Source organism: Oryctolagus cuniculus, chromosome 7, assembly GCF_051225735.1.
Source record: "Oryctolagus cuniculus isolate XC-2025 breed Fujian yellow rabbit chromosome 7, ASM5122573v1, whole genome shotgun sequence".
Classification (NCBI taxonomy): domain Eukaryota; kingdom Metazoa; phylum Chordata; class Mammalia; order Lagomorpha; family Leporidae; genus Oryctolagus; species Oryctolagus cuniculus.
The window spans coordinates 143,735,489-143,752,562 of record NC_142873.1 but is presented as its reverse complement, the minus strand read 5'-3'; the positions used below and the strand labels follow the sequence as shown (position 1 = coordinate 143,752,562).

Here is a 17,074-nt window from a genome sequence, read left to right as displayed (position 1 = left end):
AAACCAGATTTTTGTGGTTCTTCTCAAGCTAAAACCAGTCTCTTCAGGTGTTAATCGAAAACCTCGCGCTGAGACCCTAGCCCCCCTCCACCTCCTAGGCCCCAATCCCGAGGCGGTGGGAGCCGGGAGGCCGCGCGCGCCTCTTCCGCTCCTCCAGCCCAGCAGAGGGCGCCACAGCCCCGCCTCTTCTTTCCCGGGGTGCTTCGCGCCGGGCCTCTTCCGCGTGGGTGAGTGAATGTGAGAGTCAGCGCTCGCGCCGCGCGCGCCGTCCGCCTCCGCCTTCTCGGCGCCCTTATTTCTGCTGTGAGGGGCGGGCGCGCGCGCAGGAGCATAGAGACGGGCGTTGAGCTCTGGGGCTAGAGCGTCGCCGAGTCGGAGCCGGAGCCCGAGCCGCGCGCTGTGTCTCCGCTGCGTCCGCCGAGGCTCCCGAGTGTCAGGGACAAAAGCCGCCGCCGCGCCGCCGGGGCTCATCCGCTGCCGCCGCCGCTGCCGCCGCCCCGAGGGAGAGTCCGACGCCGTCGCCGCCCGTGAGGATCCGAGAGCCATGTCGGCCAGCAGCCTCTTGGAGCAGGTACAGGCCCAGCCCGCATGCCTCGGCCATTGTGTGAGGCGAGAGGGAGCCCGACTAGGCCCGGGCCCGCCGCCCCCGGTCGGGCCGAGCCGAGGCGGCGCCTCTCGCGGGCCGGGTTTCGGGCCTCTCGGGCCGGCCGCACCCAGCGCCTCGCCCTCAGCCCGCTCTTGCCGCTTCTCCGCGGGGCCCCGCAGCCCCCGGGCCGCGCCGCGCTCCTCCTCTCGGCGGGCCCTCGTCTTCCTTCCCCTTCCTGGAAGCCCCGCTTCCCTCGCGGCGCGGCTGGCGCGTCCCCCGCTCCTTCTCCCCGGGCCCCGCCGGCCTAGCGCCTTTCCCCGCCTCCCATTTTTCCACCTCCCCCTCACCACCATTCCTGACGCCTCCCCTCGGGCCTGCTGCTTTCTTCCCTGCTCGGGCCCTGCTTTCACTCGTCTTGTCTTTTCCCCCTTTCTCCCCCTCGGACGACACTCGCTGCTCGGCGACGCTCCCTGCGCCCGCAGAGACCAAAAGGTCAAGGAAACAAAGGTAAGCCCCGCTCGGCGGGCGGGCGGCCGGGGGGCGGCGGGGGCGGGGTCTCCGGGCAGCGCCTCCGGGAGGGGACCCTGCGGGCGCCGCCGGGCGCGCAGGTGCCTCGCACTGGGGCGTGGGACCCTCTCGGGGTGTTGCTGCAGCCGGCGAGCCGCTTGCTTCGCAACTGGGAGTCGTTCACTGAGGGTGGGGGTGGATTCGGCTTTGAAATGCCCCAGGTCCCGAGTTTCCTGTAGGTCTCAGAAGGCCTTTGTTTTTCATCCTCGTGGATCACTTTCTGGAAGTACTCACTTGTGACGGGGGAGGGGAAGCGGGAGGGAATGGAAATCTGGAGGAGCCAAGAAAATGACCTTTTTTAGATCAACTTGCTCCGGGTGGAGGGAGACATTTCATGGACGGACGTTGATTCAGCATTAAGTATCTCCTTTCTCTTTAAGTCCGAGCTTGTTTGCCGTCTTAACGAGTAAGGTTTACCTTCAGGTTAGGATATGTTTGGTTTAGGAGGGAGATTGCAGCATTGGGACACTCCTAAATGAGGTTTTTTTTTTTCCTCTAGTGCAAAATGGATCTGTACATCAAAAGGATGGATTAAATGATGATGATTTTGAACCTTACTTGAGTCCGCAGGCAAGGCCCGTGAGTAGTTCATCATTTACGTCTCTGATTAAAGGGTGTCCTATGCCATTATTTTTCTACTCTAATGGCAAATTAATTTTCTGAGGGGGATTTCACTTTCCTAATGTCTGTTAGTTATAAAGCAATTAAAACAATTAAAGCAAATGTTATAGGCTGTTTAAGATTCCCAGCTCTGTTTTGTCAGCAACCATCTTGTACTCTGAGACTCACACTGGTAACATTTTAGCATGCACTAACAGTAATAGCTGAGTAATTGACCCCCTCCCCACCCATCAAGTATTTAGTTTAAGGATATTTACTGCTATTAAATATTTAGAAAATAGTCCCAGGAAACTTTTTTTTTTTTTTAAGGAAAATTAGAGTAATGATGTGATGAAAAATTCTAGCATAAAATCTAAAATTGAGAATTGAGGAGTCTTCAGCGTAGTCAATCTTATAGGAAGAGTAGGTGCATGTAGATTCAAATACTGTTAATGTTAACCTGTTCTTGGCGAAACTTGTTTGATTCAGCAGGTCTTTTGTATTAGCACCTCTAGTCTGCAAGACAGCCACAAAGGTGTAGCTAATGTAAATCCCCAGATTAATAGATGAAGAGGAAAACTGACTCCCAAAATACCCTGAAAGACCAAGTTCATGGAGCATTTGTATAAAGTCTGAATATATACTGTGTGAAGTATAGTTGGTAGTGTCCAGTAACTTGACATATTAGTGCATGCACAAATTTGGGCCTGGTTATTATATAAAATGTAGATGCTTAGGTACAATTTTCTGCATTGAAAGTATGTAGACCACCTAAGTAAGTGATTAGAACAAAGTTCTCATGTAAGACAACTAGTAAACTGGGAAAAGTAGAAAAGAAAGTAAAGGAATGAACTATTAATAAGGTCTTGCTATTGAAGCAGTTTGCGTATATAATCATAACAGAATGAGAGCATTTAGAAACATAATTCTTTATTTCTTGTAAAACATTGTGAAATTCAGTTTTTTGAGCTTGGAGGCATGTGGGAACCTGTCAGTTCAGGTGTAGGCACTTAGTTGTCTCTTCATAACTTGTGATAATTAGTCATTTGGTTTTTCTTAAGTAACCTAAAGCTTGAATTCCTGTTTAAAAATATTTGGAGGAGATGAAGAGTAACCTGAGAATCTTTGTTTTCTTGTAGTTTACTGTCAAGAGTAATTTATTTTTTAGCTGGTTTTTCATTGCCCAATGTTGGAATAATGCCTCAAGCTTAATCCACTGATAATAGACTGAATTTCTTAGACATAATGGATTTTGGTGTGGTAGCATTTTAACACTACCTTCAAGAATTTCTGAACTTGAGAGGGTGTATGTGAAAAGTCTTTTGTTTTTAAGGAAAAACTTACATTGGCAGAGGAAAATATAACCATTACATCAAACCCCTTAGTTGAAAATTTTACTGTTGAAGAGCTATGTTTTAATGGCTAAGTACGGTTGGCTGTGGTAATGCAAGCCTTGGGCCTACAGTGTCTATGATCATCCAAGTCTCTTTAAGGACAAAGTTGCCTGTTGCTTAGTTAATGGATATTTACATTACCAGAACTGTTTCTGGAGTTAGGGTCAACTCAGATTTTTAAAGTTGTATTTATTTATTTGAAAGAATGATAGGGAGGGAGAGATGGAAAAAGAGATCTTCTACCCACTGTTTGAAGCTTCAGTGGCCAGGAACAAGTCTACAATGGCCAGGAACTCCATCCTGGTCTCTAGTATGAATGGCAGTGACTCAAGGTGTGCATTGGCAGGAAGCTGGAGTGGAAGTGGAAGTGGAAGTGGGGCTTGATCTCAGGCATTTCAGGATGGGATACAGGCATACTAATGGGAAACAAAGCCCACTTTAGGTTAAACTCTATTTTGAGTCGAGCTGTATCTAAATCTACTGATAACAATTTTTTTATACCTCTGGCTTTCTCACTGAAAAATTGTTCTATGAGCTGTAAGATTTGTAAAAAACAAAACCTGAGCCAAACCTGTTCAGCATAAACTAAAGTAAGTTCAAGAGTGATGGTGTAGTGTAGTCTGTATCTGATGTGCAGACTAGTTGCATATAAATTTTTATTTCTGATTAGGATGGGTTCCTTGAGCATACAGATCATACATTGCCTTTAGAATTGTACTTTCCTATATAAAATGGAAAAGTTAGGTGTGGATTTCAGCTTATAGCCATTAACTTTATAGATGAAGCAAGACAGATAGCAATATATTTTTCTCATTTAAAATCCTCTGGAAGCCACTGAGCATTTCCTTTCCAGGTTATAAATAAATAGTGTCATCTATTGATGTTCCTGGATGATTTGCCAGGAGGCTAACGTTGTAAACCGTATGTACCTAACCTTGCATTTTGGTTTCAGATTGAATGGCTGAACAGACATTTAAATTTCCAGTTATTTTTGTTTGCTTGTTTTTTTAAATCTGTTTTCATCTGGTTGGGATAGGAAACTGTTTTTTTAAACACTTGAATTCTGCCAAAATTCCCATTCTTTAAAATCAAAGATAATTGGTTTTAATAAAAGCATCATCTCAGTGCTTCTGTAGACTGACACTGCTGTTGAAATGCTGAGTGTTTTTCCCTTTGTTGTAGTGTTAAAGTTAAAACTAATATTCACTGTGTATATTAGCTTAAGTTTAAATGTTTAAACATTTCAGTTACATCAAATTTTATAAATACCAGTATATAGGAAGAGATCACTTCATGGGCTATTATTTTGTAGTAATGGCTGAAATATTTGAATTGTGTGACTAAGTGGGGGAGGAAATGTCTTATTTATTTTCGTGTTTTGATTTTCCTTTTATTTTTCCTCCCACAGAATAATGCATATACTGCCATGTCAGACTCCTACTTACCCAGTTACTACAGTCCCTCCATTGGCTTTTCCTATTCGTTGGGTGAAGCTGCTTGGTCTACTGGGGGTGACACAGCCATGCCCTATCTAACTTCTTATGGACAGCTGAGCAACGGAGAGCCCCACTTCCTACCAGATGCAATGTTTGGGCAACCAGGAGCCCTAGGTAGCACTCCATTTCTTGGTCAGCATGGTTTTAATTTCTTTCCCAGTGGTATTGACTTCTCAGCATGGGGAAATAACAGTTCTCAGGGACAGTCTACTCAGAGCTCTGGATATAGTAGCAATTACGCTTATGCACCTAGCTCCTTAGGTGGAGCCATGATTGATGGACAGTCAGCTTTTGCCAATGAGACCCTCAATAAGGCTCCTGGCATGAATACTATAGACCAAGGGATGGCAGCATTGAAGTTGGGTAGCACAGAAGTTGCAAGCAGTGTTCCAAAAGTTGTAGGTTCTGCTGTTGGTAGTGGGTCCATTACTAGTAACATCGTGGCATCTAATAATTTGCCTCCAGCTACCATTGCTCCTCCAAAACCAGCATCTTGGGCTGATATTGCTAGCAAGCCTGCAAAACAGCAACCTAAGTTGAAGACCAAGAACGGCATTGCAGGGTCAAGTCTTCCACCACCCCCAATAAAGCATAACATGGATATTGGAACTTGGGATAACAAGGGTCCTGTGGCAAAAGCCCCCTCACAGGCTTTGGTTCAGAACATAGGTCAGCCAACCCAGGGGTCTCCCCAGCCTGTAGGTCAGCAGGCTAACAATAGCCCGCCAGTGGCTCAAGCATCAGTAGGGCAACAGACACAGCCATTGCCTCCACCTCCACCACAGCCTGCTCAGCTCTCTGTCCAGCAACAAGCAGCTCAGCCAGCCCGCTGGGTAGCACCTCGGAACCGTGGCAGTGGGTTCGGTCATAACGGGGTGGATGGTAATGGAGTAGGACAGTCTCAGGCTGGTTCTGGATCAACTCCATCAGAACCTCACCCAGTGTTGGAGAAGCTGCGGTCCATTAATAACTATAACCCCAAGGATTTTGACTGGAACCTGAAACACGGTCGGGTTTTCATCATTAAGAGCTACTCTGAGGACGATATCCACCGTTCCATTAAGTATAACATCTGGTGCAGCACAGAGCATGGTAACAAGAGACTGGATGCTGCTTATCGTTCCATGAACGGGAAAGGCCCCGTTTACTTACTTTTCAGTGTCAACGGCAGTGGACACTTCTGTGGCGTTGCAGAAATGAAATCTGCTGTGGACTACAACACATGTGCTGGTGTTTGGTCCCAGGACAAGTGGAAGGGTCGTTTCGATGTCAGGTGGATTTTCGTGAAGGACGTTCCCAATAGCCAACTGCGACACATTCGTCTAGAGAACAACGAGAATAAACCAGTGACCAACTCTAGGGACACTCAGGAAGTGCCTCTGGAAAAGGCTAAGCAGGTGTTGAAAATCATAGCCAGCTACAAGCACACCACTTCCATTTTTGATGACTTCTCACACTATGAGAAACGCCAAGAGGAAGAAGAAAGTGTTAAAAAGGTAACCAGCTTACCATTCTTAAGACTTTTCAGGAAGGAGGAGGGAGTAGAGAGAACAGGGAAGGTATTATAATGAACTGTTAATAAAAGCTCTGTCAGTAACACAGTATCACTTAGCAGTTCAAGGCTTTATGGAAGTGTGATTGGTCATAATATTTGAACCCTGGTGTACAGGAATGTGAGAATGTTAGTAGAGGACAGAAAACAGGAGCTTAAAGGAAAGCAGAAGCAATACGGAGAAATTGAAGGTAAACGATGTAGAGCAAGTCTGAAACATAAACAGAGATAACTGAAGTGATAGAACTGTAGAAATTAAAATAAGATAGTACTGAGACTGTAGTATAACAGAAAAATGTGAAAGTTCTCTCGGAAATTACTCTGGGCCTTGCTGGGATTTTGTGATTGTTATCAAGGATAAGTGTGTCATTAACCAGTCAGTGTTTCCCAGTTCTTTCTTCCTTGTCCTGTTCTTCATGGTATTCAGCTTAATTACTTTTTTTTTCATTCTTTTAACATCTTGTGTTCCTAAAGAGTCAGTTTGTCTTTATTCCTCTAAACAAGTGGGAATCTTGGGCAGAGTGTTGGAGAATGGATTCAATTAGAGTTTATTTGAAAGAGTTGGTAGTACTTGCTCTGTGGTTATTTAGCGAATGTAAACCTGAGGACCGTAAGAGGACAATAAAAAAAACTGGCTGGGACAGATCATAATACCTAGGACTGAGTCATTCTTAAATGTAGGAAGTTAAGAGAAAAGATTTTCGATAAGTACATTTTTCTTTGAAAAATTTGTATAGAAAGAGAATTGAGCTGGTTAGCTTCAAATGTAAAATGAAAAAAACCCAATACGCTTGTATCAATATATTTTGAATTTGTCCTGAACTGATAGAAATCTTGTATATGACCTGAAAGCATTGGGTAAAAACATGATTCCCTGGGTGGGGGAGGGGAGAGCCTTTGATACTTTCTACTTGGAAGTTCATTGTTCAGCTAAAGTAGAGGAATAAGAAATGAAGATACACTTATCAGGGGTGCTCAAAGCATTGGGATCTTGGAGAGACAGAGCGTTGAAAGTTGACTGATAGTTTTCTTCTTTCGATAGTCTTAAAGTTTTCCTCCTCCAAAGTTTCAGTTTAACTTAAAATCTGCCATAATCTTATAGAAAAAGATAGCTTATGAATTTTTTTTTGCTAGAAGTCTAAAGGACTAAAGATATTTTCTATTTGTTCCTATTTCTACAGGAACAAGTAAAGAGGCCATGACTTTTTTTTTTTTTTTAAAGATTTATTTATTTATTTGAAAGGTGGCATTACAGAGCGGGGTCGGGGGAGGGAGGGAGGTTGGTCTTTCATCTATTGGTTCACTCCTTAGATGGCCACAACTGCCAGAGCTGAGCTGATCCCAAGCCAGGAGCCAGGAGATTCTTCCGGGTCTTCCATGTGGGTGCAGGGGTCCAAGGACTCCGGCCATCTTCTATGGCTTTTCCAGGCCATAACAGAAAGCTGGATCTGAAGTGGAGCAGCCAGGACTCCAGCTGGCACCCATATGGGATGCCAGCACCGCAGGTGGTGGCTTTACCTGCTATGCCACAGTGCCAGCCTGAGGCCATGACTTTTTAAGCATCATTCAGTGGCATAGCACATTTCTGAACATATGTGAGGGGCATGTAAATGATTGGTTTAACTTACTATTTATCTCCTGTTATGAATCTGCTTTCCTTCATCTTGGAAAATTCTGTCCTACATCTTATGTTTAAAGGAAGAAAGGCAAAGATACAGTGTAGATATTAAAGTAAACTTGTATTTGTTAGAAGCAGTGGGGAAATGTGGGTTTAAAAACGTTAACTTATGTTAACTTTTAATTAAGAGTATATTTGGATTAATTTTACTAGAGTGGTTCAGTGAATGATAATTAAACTTATAAGTAGGTGAAAGATTCGTAAATGGGAATTGACTAGCCTTTTAATGTTTTCTTAAAATGAATAAAATAACAATAATCAAAGTTTAAGATAACTAATGGTCCTTTTCCAAAACCATTCCATACTCTTGATGATTGAATTACCTTGATTGTTCTTAGGCTGGTGAACTAACCAAATAAAAATGAAACCTTTCATTATATTCGTGTCGGATTACCTTTTAGTTTTTCTGTAAGAAGAGCTGCTCCAGTTTTGGGAAGGTCTCTTTGATTGCTTCTAAGCCTGGTTACCATTTCAGTCAGTATTGCTTTCACTCTTTTTGGTTACTGTTATCCTTATAATAACTGATTGTAAGCTGTTCTTACAGTCTTTATGTTTCTAAGAATAAGCAAGTTTAATGAGAATGGAACGCATAGTTCGTTGAGGCATTAGACTCTCTTAGGTGGGGTGTTTACTTGTGTGCCTTTCTATTTGTAAGGTTGCAAAAATCTTCATGCCAAATAAGGGCAGTAACTAAGTAATTTAGGGAATTACTTGAACTTCATCCTGAAGATGTCATACCTGTTCCAAATGGGTATGTATCTTGGTGGAACATACAAGTTGAGCCACAGCCATTTTTACCTAGTATTATTACTGACTTCTGTTAAGTGATTAATTCTGTATCCTAGAACCTTCAAATATCTGTCAGGCTTGAAACTTCCAGCAAGTTTTGGCGTCATCTTTGATAGTGTGGTCTGCTTGGTTGTATACTACAGACGGTGTTTTGTGACCTGCTTTCTGCATTTTAGAATCTTTTCCCAATTGTTAAATATTCTTCTGTGATATCACTTTAAATGGCTTAACAGTATTCTGTCATAGATTTATAATTTACTGATCCCAAATTATAGGCTATATCAGCAATTCAAATATTACCCTTTTTCCAGTTAAATAATACCACATTGAATATACTTTTATATAAATACTGTTTCAGTTTTTCTTTTAGTGTTAGCTGGGTAGATTCTTTTTGAAGGTCTTGGCTCTGTTATATTGCCATATGGACCTTTTTTATTTTTCCTGAGAAATTTTTTGTTGAGGGAATTACTTTATGGCTATTACCCAGATGAAAGCAACCATGAGTTAAGAACATTTATTTCTATTTTTTTAATTAAAGTTTTAAAATTTTTGAGAGGCAGAGAAGGCAAAAGAGAAAGAGCTGCTGCTTATTCACTTCCAAAATTCCAGGAACTCAATTCAGGTCCCAGCTGCGTGAGCCATTACCTGCTGCCTCTTGGGGTATGTGTTAGCAGGAAGTTGCAATCAGCAGAGCCAGGACTCCCACCCTAATACGGGATGCGGGCATCCCAACCAACAGCTTAACTGCTAAGGCAAATGCCTTACCCCTTTCTCTTTTGAATTAATTTTGGAATAGTTTGGTAGAAAGCAAGAGTTAGTCTCCAAGCTAATGATATTTATAGAAACCTCATAAAATAGTTGGTATAATTTTTGTCTTCTAATTCTAGCCCTTTAACTACGGGTAAGAATAAGGGAAGTAATCTAGTAGGGGTGACTAAGGACTCTGATTCTCTTAAGCCTACCTTAATGTTATGACTTAATTGGGCACTTAGGTAACTTATTTTTTTGAATAACTGGAATGCTAATGGAGAATAGAGGGAGACAGCAGAGAAAATGTAGTTATGATGGCAGCAGCTTGAGGTTTAAAGTTTTTAATGGTCTTTGCTAGTAAGTGGGAATATCAGGGATTTTTTGAATACCTCTACAAATATTCCCATGTTCAAGCAGAGACCTAAAAATGGTGACGTGGAAATGTTTTTGGATGTACTTAAATCTTATTAAGCCTTTTAGGAATTAAGATGAACTGTTTATCCTTTCTTTGTATGTTTTTACTAAATACTAGACACTACTGAGAAACCAGCAATCTATTGTCAAGCCACCTTAAGTTATATGAGGGGTCTTCAGAAAGCTCATGGAAAATGATTTCAAAGTTTCTTTTACACCAAAACCTATTTTCATTTTGTTTTTCTTGAACTTTTTGAAATATCCTCAGGTTATATATATTAACAGCAGGTAGTACAAAATAGAAAGTATTTTTTCAAAGTATGCACATGGTACCAATTTGGAAGCTTGAAGGAGGTTGCCTAATGCTGCACATGTCATTTTTTTTTTTTAATTTGTTAATTTATTTGAGAGAGTTACAGAAAGATCTTTAATTCTCTGGTTCATTCCCCAAGTGGCTGGAGGTGGGCCAGATGGAACCCAGGAGCCAGGTTCCAGGTCTCCCATTGTCGGTGCAGGGTGCTGGAGGACTTGGCCCACCTTCTGCTGCTTTCCCAGGCAAATTAGCAGGGAGCTGGATGAGAAGTGGGGCAAGTGGGACTTGAACTGGTACCCATATGGGATGCCGGCACTGCAGACAGTAGATTAATGGCTATGCCACAGCACTGGCTGCACAAGTCTTTTTTTTAGGAAGGTGTTTCTATTCCATAATTTCTGACCAAAGTATTTATTGTAAGAAATACCTAAGAGGCCGGCGCCGCGGCTCACTAGGCTAATCCTCCGCCTAGCGGCACCAGCACACCGGGTTCTAGTCCCGGTTGGGGCGCCGGATTCTGTCCCGGTTGCCCCTCTTCCAGGCCAGCCCTCTGCTGTGGCCAGGGAGTGCAGTGGAGGATGGCCCAGGTGCTTGGGCCCTGCACCCCATGGGAGACCAGGAAAAGCACCTGGCTCCTGGCTCCTGCCATCGGATCAGCGCGGTGCGCCGCCCGTAGCGCGCCGGCCGCGGCAGCCATTGGAGGGTGAACCAACGGCAAAAAGGAAGACCTTTATCTCTGTCTCTCTCTCTCACTGTCCACTCTGCCTGTCCAAAAAAAAAAAAAAAAACCTAAGAAAGGACTTGAGGCCAGAAGGATGGAATGATATAAAAGAATTGTGGATTTCCAGTACAGTTTAGGTATGTGGGAGATTGCTATATGTGTATTATAGGTATTTAGAGGTTATTATGAGAAAAAAATTAAGGTTTATTTGTGTATATAAAAGGCAGAGTTGCAGAGAGAAGTCTTCTGTCTGCAATCAGGAGCCAGGAGCTTCTGGATCTCCCAGCGGGTCTAGGGGCACAAACTTGGGCCATGTTCTACTGCTTTCCCAGGCCATCAGCAGGGAGCTGGATCGGGAGCTGGGACTCAAACTGGTGCCCATATGTGATGCTGGCCCCACAGAAGCATGCTTAACTTACTGTGCTACAGCGATGGCCCTGAGAAAAATTTTTTTATTCCAAATTTTCCTAGTGTTGGCATAAGTGAAGTTTATAAAGAAGGTGATTTTTTTTCCCTCTTTTAACCTTACCACCATTTTTCTCTTCTAGCCCTTTAATTTGGGCATTTAGTCACTTGTTGAGAAATATCTGAAGTAATTACCTTGGCTCCATTTTCAACTTTGAAAGATGCAAGTTTTTATGATACAAAATTCAGAGGAAGAAAACATCTCTAACCAAATACATTGTTTTCTTAGCAGCTCTTTAGGAAATAGCTATGTAAATTGTTGCTTCCTATTTGGCATTACCTTACCCCACACCACCACTAATGTTTTTAAAATTTTATTATTTGAAACACAGAGATCTTAATATATTCACTGGTGGTTTATTCTCCAGATGCCTGCATCAACTTTTGTTGGTTTAGGCTAAAGTCAGGAGTCTCAGTTTCGCTCTTCCACATAGATGGCAGGAACCCAAGTACTTGAGCCTGGTTTATCACCTGTGGCCTCTAAAAGCATTAGTGAGAAGCTGGAATCAGAAGCAGATCCAGGATTCAAACCCATCACTGTAATGTGGGATGGGGGCATCCCAGGTCTCGTTCTTACTACTTGTACCAAGCATCTGCCTCACCACTGTTTGGTTAGAACTGATGTAGGTGCTGGTACTGTGGCATAACAGGTAAAGCCATTGCCTGTGGCACCGGCATCCCATATGGGTGCTCATTCCAGACCTGGTCGCTCCACTTCTGATCCAGTTCCCTGCTAATGTGCCTGGGAAGGCAGTGGAAAATGGCCCAATTGCTTGGGCCTCTGCAACCATAAAGGACAACCAGAAAAAGCTCCTGGCTTTGGCCTGGCCCCTTTGTGGCTGTTGAGGCTTTTTGGGGAGGGACCCAGCAGATGGAAGATTTCTTTCTTTCAGTCTTCTCCCTCCCCTCTGAACTCTTGACTTTGAAATAAAAAAATCTTAAAAAATTTTTAGTCCGGCCAGCGCTGTGGCTCAATAGGCTAATCCTCCGCCTGCGGCGCCGGCACACCAGGTTCTAGTCCTGGTCGGGGTGACGGATTCTGTCCCGGTTGCTCCTCTTCCAGTCCAGCTCTCTGCTATGGCCCGGGAGTGCAGTGGAGGATGGCCCAGGTCCTTGGGCCCTGCACCCGCATAGGAGACCAGAAGGAAGCACCTGGCTCCCAGCTTCGGATCAGCGTGGTGGGCTGGCTGCAGCGCAGTGGCAATTGGAGGGTGAACCGATGGTAAAGGAAGACCTTTCTCTGTCTCTGTCTCTCTCTCTCTCTCTCACTATCCACTCTGCCTGTCAAAAAAAGAAAAAACAAAAAACTAATGAGTAGGCATCCTGTTTTAATTAGGATGGCAAACCTTGACTTTTTTTTTTTTGGTAATCCTAAGGCTATCTGAGAAGTCTACTGTGTCTTGCAAATAAAGTGGCCCCCTTGCCAAAGGGATTGAGGAAATTCTATTTGTATTACTCATCACCTTCCTTGTTTTGTGTATAGATGAAAGGCCCCTTTCTGTAGTCTCCTTAGCTGGAGAACTAGATGAGAATAGACAAATTGAATTTGGAGTTCTTTTTTCCTCTTTTAAAAATTTGAGAGAGCCTCCATCTGCTGGTTCATTCTCAATGCCCACAGTGGCTGGGATTGGACCAGGCCAGGCTGGGAGCCAAAAAACAATCCAGGTGTCTCACGTGCGTGGGAGGAAACCATTGTTTAAACCTTCACAACTGCCTGTTAGGGTCTCCATTTAGCAGGAAGAGCTGGAGTTAGGAACTGCAAATGGTTATCAAGCCTAGGCACTTCAGTATGCAGTGCAGAGCGGTTTTTAACCTCTAGGCTGAATGCCCACCCCCAAATTGGATTTCTTGAACTACACTCTTTGTATCGTTTTGTTTTGTTTTGTTTTTTGACAGGCAGAGTTAGTGAGAGACAGAGAGAAAGGTCTTCCTTCCGTTGGTTAACCCCCCCAAACGGCCACTACGGCCAGCGCGCTGCGCCGATCCAAAGCCAGGAGCCAGGTGTCTCCTCCTGGTCTCCCACACTGGTGCAGGGCCCAAGGACTTGGGCCATCCTCCACTGCCTTCCCAGGCCACAGCAGAGAGCTGGACTGGAAGAGGAACAACCGGAACTAGAATCTGGGGTTCCGGCACTGCAGGCGAGGATTAGCCTAGTGAGCTGCGGCGCTGGCCCCTTTGTATCTTTTTCAAGAAATACGTAAATTATTGGGATGGAGCAGATAAATAAGGCACCATCTTTGCCTTAGAAATTGACAGTATTCTGAAACAACAAAATGGATGCAATATGGGATAAGAGTTAAAATTGAGGAATGAAGAAATGTTTATCTTTAGAAGAGTGATGCATTTGTGGAATCAAGGAAGACTATGGAATAGAGCATTTGAACCATGTGAAAATAAGTAATAGAGTAGTAAGCACTCAAATGATACACAGTATTTTGGCACATGGTGCTTCTGATACTGTCATTCTCATCAGATAAAGGAGGTCCTAAAGAGTTAATTATTCAAGGTCTCATGGCTGATAAATAGTGGTGCAGTTGGTGTATTTCAGCATAAGTCTGGTTTCATTCTGGAGCTAGCTCATTGCCAGCCATCTATTTTGCTTTCAAGAATTTAAAGTTGTTTGTTAAACAGTAGTGATTATAAAACAAATCAAACAAAATTAAATGTATTAAAATATCTTTGTGTACATTAGTTTCCAAATTAGCATTGCATAAAATTAAGTGCCATTGTATTAAAAATAGTCATTACTCTTGATTATTTACATCTGTTATATCAGTATATATTGTGCTACTGGACATTTCAATTCAGTGACATCACATTGGAAGTTTGAGATAACCATGTTATTTACACCATGGAAACTGGCAAATGCTGTATACATCAGGTCTCAATTCCTTAGATTTAGTGATGAAAAAAATTACTGCAGTTAGTGCTGTATCTGTGGCTTGTACATTTTTTGAATAACAAAAATTTGAGGAAGTATTCTATTTGAAAAAGTTATCCAGTTTATGAAAAGCTGGGAAACGCTTTCTTCCTCATGGACTCAGGACGAGCAGAGCAGGGTATAATTCCCTTTCTTTGGCCCGCGTTCCCGAAATAAAGCCGTAATGGGCCTCTGTAAAAAAAAAAAAAAAAAAAAAAAAAGAAAAAGTTATCCAGTTTAGTAAAGAAGGTGCTCAAAAAATTGACGAATCAGTGAAGTTCTGACACATCTTTGTTTTTGTGTTTTATTTTTTAAAGATTTATTTGAAAGGCAGAGAGTTACAGAGAGGCTGAGACAGAGAGAGGTCTTCTATCTGCTGGTTCACTCCCCAAATGGTCGCAACAGCTGGAGCTGGGCCAATCTGAAGCCAGGAGCTTCTTCTGGTCTCCCACACTGGTACAGGGGCCCAAGGACTTGGAGGCCATCTTCTGCTTTCCCAAGCTGTAGCAGACAGCTGGATTGGAAGTGGAGCAGCCAGCACTTGAACTGGCGCTCATATGGGATGCTGGCACTGCAGGCATAGGCTTAACCTTCTACGCCATAGCACCAGCTCCTATTTTTTGTTTAATAAATGGTTAATGAGATAGGCTGGAACAGACATTTGGTGGTGCAGGGGTTAGTACATGACTGGGTTTGCCTCCCTCTCTTATAAGAGTGTCTGGGATTCAAGGGCTGTCTCTGCTTCTGATTCAAGCTTCCTATAATGTGCATCCTGGGAGTCAGCTGTTGATAGCTCAAGTATTTCGGTCTCTACTACCCGTATGGGAGATCTGGGATTGAGTTCTGGACTCATGGCTTTAGTTGTGCGCGTTTGGGAAACTAACCAGTGGGTAGAAGATATCTTTGTCTTTCCCTCCACCTTCACTGTTTCTGTTTCTCTTTGTGTGTCTCTTTCACATAAGTTTTTAAAAATTTTTCTTAAAATGTTAGAATACAGCTGGAGAGCTATTGAATCTCTAAACCCAAAACCACTCTGTAATACATGGAGCTTGCCATATAGAAAAATGGGAAGGAGGGCATTCTTGGTAGAGGAGGAGGTAAGATGTTCAAAAAACGTGATCTTGTGAATGCTTATGGCACCTTTACGGAATGATTAATTTAATGTGACTTAGTTTATATGAAGGATTTTGAGTTTGTATCCTAAACCATTGTTTAATTGGGTTATAAGGGAAGCTAGTTAGGGAGTGACAATTTAGGATGAAACACTTAGAACTGACCTTGTCGTGTACCCTGCTAGTCTTAATCCCCATACCAACTCTGGGAAGCAATATTCTATATTTTATTTTAAAACATTTATTTTTAATTTTTTTAAATTTTTTATTTTTGACAGGCAGAGTGGACAGTGAGAAAGACAGAGAGAAAGGTCTTCCTTTTGCCATTGGTTTACCCTCCAATGGCCGCTGCGGCCGGCGCACTGCGCCGATCCGATGGCAGGAGCCAGGTACTTATCCTGGTCTCCCATACGGGTGCAGGGCCCAAGTACTCGGGCCATCCTCCACTGCCTTCCCGGGCCACAGCAGAGAGCTGGCCTGGAAGAGGGGCAACCGGGACAGAATCCGGCGCCCCGACTGGGACTGGAACCCGGTGTGCCGGTGCCGCAAGGCGGAGGATTAGCCTAGTGAGCCGCGGCGCCGGCCTATTTTTATTTTTTAAGATTTATTTGAAAGAGTTACACAGAGGAGAGGCAGAGAGAGGGAGAGGGGTCTTCCATCCACTGGGTCATTCCTCAGGTCATCCACTGGGTCACTCCTCAGGTGGCTGCAGTAGCCAGCGCTGTGCCAATTTGAAGCCAGGAGCTTCCTCCGGGTCTTCCCATGCGGGTGTAGGGGCCCAAGGACTTAGGACTTGCTTTCCCATGCCACAGATAGCAGAGAGCTGGATCAGAAGTGGAGCAGCCGGCACTTGAAATCGTGCCCATATGGGATGCTGGCACTGCAGGCAGCAGCTTTACTTGGCTGTGCCGCAGTGCCGGCCCCTAAAACATTTATTTGAAAGGTAGAGCAATAGATCAAGATCTTCCATCTGCTGATTCACTTTCCAAATGTCTGCAACACCCCAGGCTGGGACAGACCAAAGCAAAGAATGAGGCACTCCATCCAGATCTTTCATGTGGTTGGCAGGGACCCAAGTACTTGAGCCATCATCTGCTACCTCCAGGTGGGCATTAGCAGAAAGCTGGATTAGAAGGGAGTAGTCAGGACTCTAACCAGATACTCGAATATGGAATGTGGGCATCACAAGTGGCAGCCTAACAACACCCACCCTGTATCCCATATTTATAGAGACAGGGAAACGAAAATGCACACTAGCAACTCAAAACTTGAGAGAGTTTGCTGCTCAGAGACTAAATGAGGTGTCTGGGAGAAAAAGACAATGAGGACTTGAACCAAGGTAATGAGAATGGAAAGTTGGATTTGAAAAGGTGGCAGTCAGTTTGCTGACTGGTTATTTAAACTTTGGGGAAGGGGCAGGCATTTGTTTAAGGATTTATTATTTGAAGGAGTTATGGAAAGAGAGGGAAAGGCAGTGAAAGAATGAATTGCTGGTTCACTCCTCTAATAGCTGCAACAGCCAGGGATGGCCAGGCTGAAGCCAGGAGATTTATCTGGGTCTCCCATGTGGGTGTAGAGGCCTAAGTACTTGGGAGCTGGATGGGAAGTGGAGCATCCAGGACTCAAACTGGTGCCCATATTGGATGCTGATACTGCAGGTAGTGACTTAACCCACTGTGCCACAGTGGGCAGGCCCCAGGACAGGCATTTTTTGTTA

The 17,074-nt window shown here is 43.9% G+C and overlaps 1 protein-coding gene across 1 annotated transcript in view; it reads left to right on the top strand.

Annotated features, from left to right (window-relative positions):
- Positions 1–358: 358 nt before the first annotated feature.
- YTHDF2 (YTH N6-methyladenosine RNA binding protein F2) overlaps positions 359–17,074 on the top strand; it is a 34,242-nt gene continuing 17,526 nt past the window's right edge. The window contains exons 1-4 of the mRNA XM_002716072.6: positions 359–571; positions 1,069–1,093; positions 1,653–1,732; positions 4,556–6,139. Of these exons, the coding sequence (XP_002716118.5) occupies positions 545–571; positions 1,069–1,093; positions 1,653–1,732; positions 4,556–6,139 (1,716 nt within the window). The 5' untranslated portion in view covers positions 359–544. The remainder of the gene's footprint in view (positions 572–1,068; positions 1,094–1,652; positions 1,733–4,555; positions 6,140–17,074) is intronic.